This window comes from Vigna radiata, chromosome 3 (genome assembly GCF_000741045.1).
Source record: "Vigna radiata var. radiata cultivar VC1973A chromosome 3, Vradiata_ver6, whole genome shotgun sequence".
Taxonomy (NCBI): Eukaryota; Viridiplantae; Streptophyta; class Magnoliopsida; order Fabales; family Fabaceae; genus Vigna; species Vigna radiata.
The window spans coordinates 4,251,021-4,263,777 of NC_028353.1; the positions used below are offsets into that span (position 1 = coordinate 4,251,021).

At 26.9% G+C, this 12,757-nt stretch overlaps 1 protein-coding gene across 2 annotated transcripts; it reads left to right on the forward strand.

The window, feature by feature from the left end:
* The first annotated feature begins 1,271 nt into the window (after positions 1-1,271).
* Positions 1,272-2,651, forward strand: LOC106757369. Of its 2 annotated transcripts, none has more exons than XM_022778967.1 (3): positions 1,272-1,600; positions 1,764-1,869; positions 2,196-2,651. In XM_022778967.1, exons 1-3 carry the CDS (start codon positions 1,565-1,567, stop codon positions 2,339-2,341), a joined length of 288 nt encoding a protein of 95 aa, XP_022634688.1. In that variant the 5' UTR covers positions 1,272-1,564; the 3' UTR covers positions 2,342-2,651. The 2 variants fall into 2 exon arrangements, with proteins under 2 accessions (XP_022634688.1, XP_014495513.1); XM_014640027.2 differs by having other exon boundaries at positions 1,307-1,600; positions 2,199-2,606.
* Positions 2,652-12,757: the final 10,106 nt, after the last annotated feature.

Here is a 12,757-nt window from a genome sequence, read left to right on the forward strand (position 1 = left end):
ATTAAAATATCGTATAGATTAGATATCTATGTCGCGCGATATCTTATATTTTAATTAAAAAATCATTTGATTATAATATAAACCTTTAGGTCATCTTTATCAATTAAATATTCATCATTTAGGTTAGTGCATCATTTACGCAATAAAATAATATAAAGCACTTTCTAATTAAATACCTTTTAAAAAAATAAGAAGATGATGATATTTTGACAACATTTTTTTACAATATTTTAACATTATTTACGTGTTATAATGTGATTGGTCAATATTGATGTTTATAATTATTATTATCGATTATGAAATAATTTTTCAAAATAAAATTTATGAAATGTTTTATATACATCAAAACATTACATTTGCTTATTATAAATGTGTCATGTATTGCAGTCTACACCATCTTATGTTTTACAAAATGTAATTATATATATAAAAAGGTCTCACTAAAATATTATTAACATTTCAAAACCAATAAACTTAAAATTTAAATCAACCTCGTAAAATTAATTTGTAAGATAAAATTACTTATATACTATAAATTGGTTTTATCTTTCATCGAAGTAGAACCTTCCAATACTAATATTTAATTTAACCAACAATAAAATAGAAATAATGATATTTAGACAACATTTTTTTACAACATTTGAACATTGATTACGTGTCAATCTGTGATTTGATCAAATATTACTCCACAATAAATAATAATAATCATAAACACTATTGTAGAGTAATTTTTAACCAATCACATATTTACATGTAATTAATGTTTAAATATTATCAAAATAAATATTGTCTAAATATCATTCATCATCCATGAAACAGAGGGTAAAACCAAATCTATATATATTATTAATTGAAGTGAATAATGAAGGAATAACTTTACCCTTTCTATTTCCAACGTAGCATTGATTGAAGACACCAATACAACCATATTTTTTGGAAAAAAGAAACGTCCAACACATGGTTAGAGTATGGTACATACATGCATGCATTGAGTGGCCCTACCAGTGCCACTATGGAAAGATATAAGGATCTTGGGTCCCACCTTTCACGTGAAGGAGGGTCCCACCGCCACGTAATATGCCACAACGGCGTTTGGTGCTCCTCATGCATTGTAGAATCTCCTCTAATCCTCTCTCCACCAATCCTCGTTTTCCTCCCACGTGGTCGGGTGGGTCCCATCCCAGCTTCCTGACACTCACCCTTTTCATATTCATTTGTTTATGTTTGTGTCGTGCCCTCTTTGTCTAATCTTTCTCTTTTTTATATCCCTCCTTCCCTACCATCATGCCATGCTTATTAGTATTTTTTTAACACTGCACTGAACCACCTTCCTTATAAACCTACCTTTCTCATTTTTTTTTTCATCTTTGCCTTTCTCTTTTTCCTCATCTTTTCTTGTCCTTTCTCTCTTTTTTCTCCTTCTTCTACTCATTCCACCATCTCTTCCTCCTTCTCTTCTAATCATATTACTTTCGACTGTATACGAAACATAACTTTATTTATACTAACTCATCCCATAATTTACAACCAGAGAATCCAACTCTAACAAAATCAATCAACACCCATGGAAGACTCTTCTTCTGCTGCTTATATCCGTCTGGTCAGTTTCAATTTACTTTCCCGTTTATTTATTCATTTATCTCTCAAACTATTGTTAATTTTTTAAAGAAAAAAGAAAACAGATCTTTCTAATATTCTCAGTCCTTTCTTTAGCTTTCTCTGGTTGCATGTATAAGTTCTGATGATCAAATATATATGTGCAGGTGCACCGTTTGATAGAGGAGTGTATCTTGTTCAACATGAACAAAGAAGAGTGCATGGAAGCTCTTTCTAAACATGCAAATATCAACCCTGTTATTACTTCCACCGGTAAATTCATTCTATTAATTCCAGTAGTTTTTTTTTTTCAAGCTATAAAATTTGGAAACTGTGCTTTTAAAAAATTAATTAATTCATTTAATCTTTTATTATAATTATGACCATTTAGTCTATTATGATTTCACTGTCACTGTTTATTTGACCAAAATAATTAACGTGTTAATTTGGTAACAGTACACACATATATATGCATCTGCATATAAGAATATGAAGAAAGTATGTGTAAATCTATTATATATGTGGTTTATCTGTTTTGTTGTTTTATTTTGTATTATATTTGAGACATGTGAATGACACATGCATGCATGTGATGGAAGCAGTTTGGAAGGAGTTAGAGAAGGAGAATCAGGAGTTTTTCGAGGCATACTCTAGAAGCAGAGCAGAAAAAGCTTCGATTTCTGAGAGAGAGACGAGGCAAAGAATACAGAACATGGTTTTAGATTCTTCCAACGAACGAGTTTAAATATTAGACGCAATCGAGATTAATCATGAATAAAAGGAAGAAGAAGGAAGCATGTTGTTTATGTAATAATATCGCAATCTGAGGGTAATAGTTGCAGAACCAAACAATATTAGACCATGGGACAACATCGTAGTAGTATATGGGCGGCATAAATGGCTTTATTTGATTTGTCCCAAGATGTACAAGTTGAAGTCAGCACTCTACAGTGATTGCAGAGTGTGACATGGCATACAACTGTTGTTCTAAATAATTTTGAAAAAAAAAATGTGTTATTCATGTATAAATAAATAAATAAAATTATTATTAGATATTTTACTTTTTTTTATATATTTTTTATTCTTTATTTTTGCTTCATTTACATTTAGTTTATAAACTATTACACTGCAAAATATATATATATATATATATATATATATATATATATATATATATATATATATATATATAAAATATGTTAGTAACCACTTTCGATCTATTTAAAAGAATTTATGTAAAAATAAAATAAACTTGACTTAAATAATATACATGTAATAAAATTCAAATATAGAAGTTTCTTGTTTGAAGAAAAAATCTTTTATAAAAATTTACTAATATATATAAACTATCAATCCTTTATATATTAGTTTTCTAATCTTTTAAGTTGTAAAACCACTACTTTTACGTCAAACAATTCTATCAATTGGTTTTCAACATATAAGATGATTAATACATTTAATTTGTCATCTAATATTTTTAATCTAAAATGTACCTAAGTATTTTAATTTTAACAAGCTTCATTATGGTTGTTATAATATTTTTTTTTATGATACTTTAAATTTAATATGTATCTATTTTTTTGTAAAATTATGAGTTTTGTTATTTTGGTCTTGATAAAGTCTTTATCTTTATTTTTCACTTTAGTAAAATTTAAAATTAATCTTGTTGATCTTTATAAAATATGTAAATTTTTGTAGTTCCGAATGTTTTTTTTCCCTTAACTTTTAACCCTCCAAAGTTTAGAATAATTATTTGTAGTGCCGAATATTTACTTTTAGATAAATTAATAATATTTATAACATTAATAGGTCACTTAAAAACTATTAATACGAATAATACTTTTCAACTTTTGAGAGACTAAAAAATAATTATTTAGATAAAAATAAAAGCTCACACTTTGTTTAGGTACTACAAACATATATATATATATATATATATATATATATATATATATATATATATATATATATATATATATATATATATATATATATATATATATATGAGAAATGATCTAAATTTGTAACACAAATACTAATTATATTGGAGTGTTACTGTATTCTCTTAATACTGTCAAGTTCGAAAATAAATCAATACATAATTTACCTTGATATGTTCGAAAAAAGAAAAGGATTTTGATGCGTTTCTCTCATGATTATGTTTCAAGTCCGAAAATAAATCAAGGCAATCAACATGATTATGTTTACTGAAACATCAAAACGCTCCAGGATTAAGACGATATATATTCACCATTCATCCTTGAAAATATTAAATTTTGTAAATTCCAGTAAAAACAAAATAACTTTATATTTTAAAATTGTTTAAATCGAGACTTAATAAAAAAATATTGAAGGCGGTAATATTTTAGAACAAAATATCTTAAAAGGTTAAATATGTTTTTTAACTTTAAATTATTGATTTTAATTTTTATTTTTTTTCTTACATGACTAACATTCTGTCACATATTCAAGACACGTATCTAATTAACTACTGAATGTTGAAAGTTAAAAATAACTTTTTAATTATTTTTTTTAAACATGCAAATTTCTTTACTGTTCTCAACGACATGTAATGTAACAGAGTACACACCTGTTACTTCTCATCGTTCTTCTCAAAAGTTTTATCAACAAATTTCACTTTGGACTATTAGAGTCAATCACTTTATGGTGCTCTCCCAAATATTACAAAAAAATAATGATATTTTAACTATTTTTAACAATGAATTACATATCATTATTTTACTAGATCGAATATTTAAAACAGAGATCAATTATAAACTGTAATATAAACGATTATAAAAAATTTATAAAAAAATTATTAAAAATACATTTTTCTTTATTAAGACGCAGACTTATTATTCCACCATCACAATAGATATGCGTTATATTCGTAATAATACACATTCTATTTCATTATATCTGTTTGATATACCATTAGGCTACAACAATACATAAAATATATCAATCTATAACATGTTGGGCTCGCCAACTACTAAAACAATGTTGCAATTCACAACTACGGTGCCAATGTTTTTTTTCATATACATATATATATATATACACACACACACACACACACACACATATATATATATATATATATATATATATATATATATATATATATATATATATATATATATATATATATATACTTAAAACAATTTCTTAATCACTTATTCAATGTTTTTTTTTTCTTTTTCGAGTAAGTTATTTTCTAATTTATTGGAGTTACTTGTTAAAAATGTTCTAATATTAAAATTTGTTTGAATTCAATTAATTAAGACATCAATGTTATAATAAATTTCATAGTAAAATGGTTTAACAATTGTACTTTTGATTTGTAGTTATAATATTTTATTAGAATTGACTTAATCATGATTTAATTCTATTTAAATTTAATTATTGAACCTTTTTCTTTTCTCTTTGTCTTAATGAAAGCATTAATTCCTAATAATCAAAACATCAAACCAACAATTATAGGAAAAAAAAAAACACAACGTACGGCCAATTCCACACAGCTAACCCAAACCCAAACCCAATTCCACACAGAAAAAATTACGTATAAATTTTAAGTATAATATTTTTACTTTTCTAAAATTACTAATCATGATTCATTATTGAATACAAAGATTATATATATATATATATTATATTTATATTTATTGAGTTGCAACTCATTTATCTATTATATACAACTTCAGAGCCAATAAATGTATGGTAAAGATATGCATAAAAAATGTATACTATACACATGCACCCAAAATCTACACTTGACCCAACATTACACAGGAAAATTATTGTGTACTCTACATAAAACTATACTGTAGCATAAAATAACACACATAACCTCATCTTCAGTACAAGACAAAATCTAATAAAACACGTTAATCTTTCATTTAAAAAATATATTTTTTTATTCACAATATTTAATAAAATAATTATAATTGTTTTAAAATATTTATGTGACAAAAACATATTAATGTAATTTGATTCAATATCTTACAGTGAGAAATTATGTTTAGAATTATTTGAAGAATACATTTTTATTATGATAATGAAAATGAGTAATAAAGAGAACGATATAATAAGAGGGAATAAAATGATACATTATATTTTCATCATTTAATTTATAAAAATACGAAAACTACGTGACTCCCAAAAGATTTTTCTATATATAGTTAAATATATACTTAAAAGTAAACTGAAATACTACCAAAAAAAGTATTTGATTGATTTTTTAAAAATTCTATAAACCATGATTAATTCTTAAACTTTAACTATGGTAGGTAAATTAATAATTATTCAATTAATTAATTGAAAATCACTCATAAATACAATTTTTTTACATTACTAAAAAGATAATTGTAACTAATAATTAAAAAGTAACAGATGTTCAAATAATAATTAAACTTTAAGGTAAATTAATTATTAATTAATTAATTAATTAAAACTCACTCATAAATATACAGTTTTACATTGCTAAAAATAATTGTAATTTTAATAATTAATTAGTAATAAGTTTTTAAATAAAGTTATATCAAATATTATTATTAATTTTGATGTTCATATTCTAAATTCTATCAAATCATTTGTTATTTCATAATAATTTATTTAAAAATAAAATAAAATAATACAAAACATATAATCACATTAAATCTATAATAAAAATTACACTTCGCATGCAAATAATATTTATTATAAAAAAATAAATAAATTTATTAAAATTTATAATTAGATAAGACGTTGTTTTTTTATTGTTGTTCCCGTTAAAGTGAGAGTGCATCTAAGAATTGGAGTGATGATGATGTGTGCGTATTTGTCGATTCTGATATTAAATTGTGAAAGGTTTTATTGTCTGTAGCGTAGGGCATGGACCATTCTATTTGGTGGATCTTTGTCTGTGTTCCGAACTGTTGCACTCCTTCATAACGATCTATGAGATTTCTCTTTCACTTTCACTCTATTCTTTTATTCATTATTTACTCGTTTAACTTGTGCTCTTGGAGCCATAACAATTAATACTCATTTTCTCTTCACTCATGCTTCTTATTCACACAAATTACTCACTGCCACAAAACTAAAACATTAATCCTTTTCAGTACAATACATCTTTCATAAATGTTTTACAGTTTCTAATCACAGTACTTTTTATTTATAGTTTGTAATTACATCAAGCTGTGTTATTTTTTAATTTATTGTTCATCTACCACCTATCAACAAAGAATACCAGACACTGGACCTTCTGTTATTCCTCACCACATAATCTCTTTCTCTATCTGAGATGAAATGATTATAGGAGTGTCAAGATAATTTTCAAGACCGAGTTCCAACATCAACACATCATTCTATTTGATATCACCCCGAGAATTTCACCCTAGAACTTCTGTCCAACCACACCTCAATTACATACTTAACACCATATACAAAGCATCATTCAATTCAATAATTACTTTTAAACAAACATTAGTCCATAATATAGTTCATAGATACAAGAAATCAAAAGAAAGAATGCTTCCAATCAAACTCTAAGTCGTTAAGTGCATGCCTCGGCCCGACAAAAGCATTCCTCTCGCTTAGAGAACCACCACTCGCTTTGCGAATAATGAAATAAAGATTTCTCGTCACCTAAAGAGAATTCTCGCTCATCCATTGCTACAACCAGATTTTCTCCCAAACTAACTTGCCCAACCCCATAGCTTGCTCTGCGAATGTAGAAATAGAGAGTTTTGCTCGCTTAGCGAGAGTGTAGAATTCTACAAAACATCAATTCTGCAGAATCCGCACTCCCCAAACCTCACATATCCTAACTCATACACCTCCACCAACATCTACAACTCTCATTTGGTATTATAAATCCCAATTGACCTATCCAAGTATATATAACCTAACTTAAATCTCATTAAGCTTTTTTTTGCCATGAATTCCCAACTCACTCCAACTAAAACACCACTTTATAGCCCATAATTAAATCACATTCATTTCTCATCACAATTTGTTGATTTTTAATCTGTAGACAAATCTCAATTGATCCAAAAACAGACCTCAAACCCTCACTTTCATCACAGACCCTTTACTTTAGATTTTCACTTGTTAATACCTCTAACCATGATTAAGAAATAGCATAAAACTTAACCTATCAACTATTAACCCATTCTACCTGGAATTTAGCTTAGTTAAAGATCTAAACAAGTTTAAATTAACCATAAAACAGATCTTAAACCTCAGTTTTTCCCATTCAACCTGGAATTCAAAATTTCACCTATCAAAGTCTCTTATTTGACCCAAAAACCAACCATAAGATCTATCTATTCACTAACCTCAAATATGTATCATTTTTTGTCACTGAAATTATTCTCCAATACAACAATCTCACATGATCCAAGCAATACAACCAAATACAAGTCTTTCATACCATCATTCATCAAAATCACCATGGATCAACAAGCATGTTATCATACAAAATACCAAATCTTTACCAATAGTTCATTCAATAATCAAAACCAATTCACATCATTCATCAATTTAAAAAAAAAAATATTACACATAAATCATGACATAAACTCAAAGTTTCTATATTAAAATTAAAGACAAGGTTAGCTCTCCTTGTCTGTTTAGAAAGCTCCCACGGCTTTATAAAGCATACTACCCTTACCTTAGCTCAGAGAATTCTAAAAGTACCTATTGACCACACAATCATGATCAGAGTAAGTCCTTAACACCACTGATCGACAAGGAGCTAGAAAATGAGATCAGGTGACACATGCAAGGAAATCTATATGCATGTGTCTTAAACCAATAATTAAAGAAAAATAAGCAAAAACTTACTTATTATATAAGAAAAATTGATTGACAGAGAATGGAGGACTCACTCTTGTGACCTCCTAGGCACCTCATGATTATCAAATAAATATCTTAGGAGTTTGAAATCTTAGAGAGAAGAGAGAGAGAACTCAAATAATGAGTTTTAGAAAGATAACAAATGTTTTAGATAATGAGACGTGTTTATGAAATTTTATTTATATTATTGAATTATTTTAATAATTAAATACTCGGTCTCATTATTTTAAAACATATGTCAACTCTAGTATTCTATTTTTTAGGTTCTTACCGTTATAGTTGTCCTAAAATTAATATATTGAAATTTAAATGTAAGGTGACATTAAACTATATAGAAATAAATATGTAAAATAATACATGTGCAAGAAATATTTATAAGTCTATGGTCTTTGGTAAAAAAAATTACATTTTAATGAAATTTTTAAAAAAATTTACATTTAAAATTGTTTTATTTTTTAAAAATGTTTTATTTTTTAAAATATTATTTAAAATTTAAAATATAAAAAAATCAACTAAAATATTTCATGTACAGATTAAAAATAATATTAGTGAATTCTTTAAAAGAAAATATTGCTCATTTCCATTCTCAAATTCTATAGATTAACATAGGTTTAATACCTATTTTGGTCCCTCTTTTTGGGGGGTTTGTTCAAAGTGGTCCTCCCTTTTTTAAAAAGTTCAACAAGGTCCTATTTTTGCAAAAATTATGCAAGTTAGTCCTTTTTGTTAACGGCGTTAATTCTGCTAACGGCAGAGCTGCCAGCTGGCAAATATTTGATGACTTGTACAAATAAAATTCGTTTTAGTCCTCATATTGGTTTAAAAATGTTCATTGTGGTCCTCGTATTGGTTTAAAAATGTTTATTGTGATCCTCGTATTTGATGACTTGTACATATTCTCCCTGAGATTTAAAATAATTTAAATACATCCTTCTCTTTTAATTTTTTTCAACTTATCTTTTTAAAAAAAAGTACAAAATTTTAAATTTTAAAATGAAATTCAATAATTATCCTTAAGGATATTATTTCGTTAGACTAAGTAATTAACAATTTTTACGTAAGTAGTTTGTATGTTTTAAAAATTAAAATTAAAATTACGTTTTGAAACACACAATAAAAATTAACATATGCTATCATTAATTAAGGAAGTAGACTCTAATAAAAAAAAATACTTTTGTCATTTATTAATATATTATTGCAACATGTCGTGTCATTTTGTGTTTTGACGGAACAGTTGTGCTTGATGCTGCAAGGGATAAGAACGGGTCAGAATAGTGGCAAATTTGCTTCATTTGTGTTTGCCACTTGAGTTAGATGTGCAATATCTATTTGCACTTTAAAACAAAACACCTTTTAATTTAAAGATAAGTTTATAAATTATACCCCTTAATTATTAATTTAAAAGTATAAACATATATTCATATTTTTTTTTATGATTGAAAAGATTCTGAAAAATTTTAAGAAAAAACATAAAACTGTTTATTTAAAACTTCAATTAATACTTATTGGAAAATGGATATAACGACAGGTTGAATTTTTGGTGCATAGTACAAGTTCGATGAATCGAGATAATTTGTAGTTTTAGAAAACTGTACACAGTTTCATCCACCCATATTTTTTATTTTATAACCAAAACCTTAAATATGTTTGAATAAATCTCATTGTCTGGTCTTCTTCATTTAGCTGGGCACTTAGGACTTCAAGTTTAAGAGTTGATATTAATGGAAATTTAATTAAAAAATTCAAAATTCTTTATTCAAATCAATCCTACAACACAGTTTATGTGCACAGCTTGAACTCTAAGACCTATTGGAAAATTTCATATTCTCATGTTAACTAGAAGTCGAAAAAAATCACAAATGAAACTACAGAATTCATATTTCATAAGTTATTTTTATTAATTGGATTAGACTCAAAATTATATTATTAGTAACAACATCCATGCGATAATATCAATACTATGAGTTATCCATCTAACGTGTATTCTTTTGAATCAATGATAATCCAATTAATTATCTTATTCTTGCTGCTAATAGATATTGATAGTATTATTCCCTCATGTTTTAATGACAAAATATGTCAACAATTACATGATAAATCAAGTTTATTATTTAAAGATATGACAATTAATCATTTCAAGATACTAATGGAATATTTTCTTTTCAAACGTGTAAGAACTTTAATTAGTTATATTATTAATCTCATTAATACATAATAAATAGCTGTTTGTACAAAATATACATAATTGAATGTTTTAAAACAAATATAACTTAGTATAATTAAGAAGTTCTTAAGTTATATTTTTGGTTACTTTTGTTCTTTACATTATATTCGTTTTTCCCTCAATTGTCTAATTTTTGTTAGTTAGAATCGATGTGGTCTTTTATTTCAAATTAACGTTAATACTATTTGAAAAGTAATCATTTATTAGTTTAATAAAATACTTAATTAGTAATTTAGTTTTTATATATTTTTTTAACTCAATCGAGTTTTCCTATCTTTTATATAGAGACAATATGATTCTTTTTTTCATCAGCGATGTCCTCTACTGGGAACAAATCCAAAAATCATTTTGAAGTCTCTTGGTGAAATAATATATACATAAAAAGTTTTCAAATTCCTAAAAAGTTGAGCATGGAAATATTTTAAGAGACTCATTAGAGGTTGGTTAGTTAGAAGAACAAACGTTTAATTGCCTTTTTGAAGTCTATTGATAAACCATACATTTTTTAGTTTTTAAATTCATGAAAAGTTGAGTGTGATGGTATTTTAAGAGACCCATTAGATGTCGGTTGATAAGAGGAACAAACGTTAATTGTCTTTTTTAAGTCGGTTGGTGAAAGAATAAACGTCTTTTAGTTTTCAAATTCGTAAAAAGTTAAGCGCGAAAATATTTTAAGAGACCCATTAGACGTTAGTTGGTTAGAGGAACAAACATTAATTGTCTTCTTGAAGTCTTTTGGCGAAAGAACATACGTCTTTTAGTTTTCAAATTCTTAAAAAGTTGAGCACGAATATATTTTAAGAGACCCATTAGACATCTGTTGGTCAGAGCAACAGACGTTAATTTGAGCGTGAAGATATTTTAAGAGCGCGATAAAGAACACTTGCTTCACTATTTTTGTGAGCACTTTCTTCATTGTGGGTCAAACGTATCTAGGGAAGCTTTCGGCGACCACCAAAGGTAATATTTCTTCCACTTAACACAAATGTTCGTTAATTGATGACTTTATGTATGATTTCCTTTCATTTCAACCGATTAGTTTCGTGCATAAACACTATTTGGAGCACCATTGAGTTCTCTTCAGCGACCACCAAAGGTAACGTTTTTTCCACTTAACACAAATGTTTAAATCTGACGTCAATTTAACGTCTCCTTATATAACGTCAACCTCAAATTCGACGTGATAAGCTGAAAAACACTAACGTTATACAGTGTTTTTGTACTAGTGACTGTCCAAAGATCAACTTAACTGTGAGCGACTTTACAATGATGAATATACTAGTGTAGACTTTGTGTTATGTGGGAAAGATCCTTTCTCTCTCACTTGGTTTTTTTCTCGTTCTTTAAATGATTATTATGTGTCCTATTAATCTGACTCCTCTCCAATAAAGTAAAATGAGACATAACAATCTTCACTGTTTGGACTTATTCTCCACATAGGAAGAGAGTCCAATAACCCAACAAATGGTATTAGAGCATATAGGAAATGACCACCACCATGCAAGCGACCAACACACAAAGGATCACCACCACACGAGCCATCACCACTTGAACAATGACCACCATGCATGATCGAGAGGAGGCACATGCTATGTGATGTAAGGAAAGTGGAATCAAGAGAATAGTCTCAATAACGACAAGGTAACACTAATTGAGATTTTTGATTGCTCTGGTTTTAGCATATTTCGATTTCTAGTTGCCCTAATTTTGTATATCTCATGCTTTTTTTTTTTGTGTGTGCATGAAGGTGGGAATATGATGGAGAAAACAAAGGTAGATGATGATTAAGGAGAAGAAAATAATGACGAAAAAAATGAGTGAATTGGTGAAGAAGAAAACATTGATGAAGAAAATGGGTGAGCTAACGAGGAAATGAAAAAACGGCAAGCCAGCCTGCCAATCCATTTATCAACGGGATGATTTCAATTTTCCAATCTATTTTCTGATGTTGGACTGACCGAGCTCAATACTAATAATACTTTCTTTTCTTTTTAATGGTATAACCTGAGATACATTATATATTTTACATATATATATATATATATATATATATATATATATATATATATATATATATATATATATATATATATATAT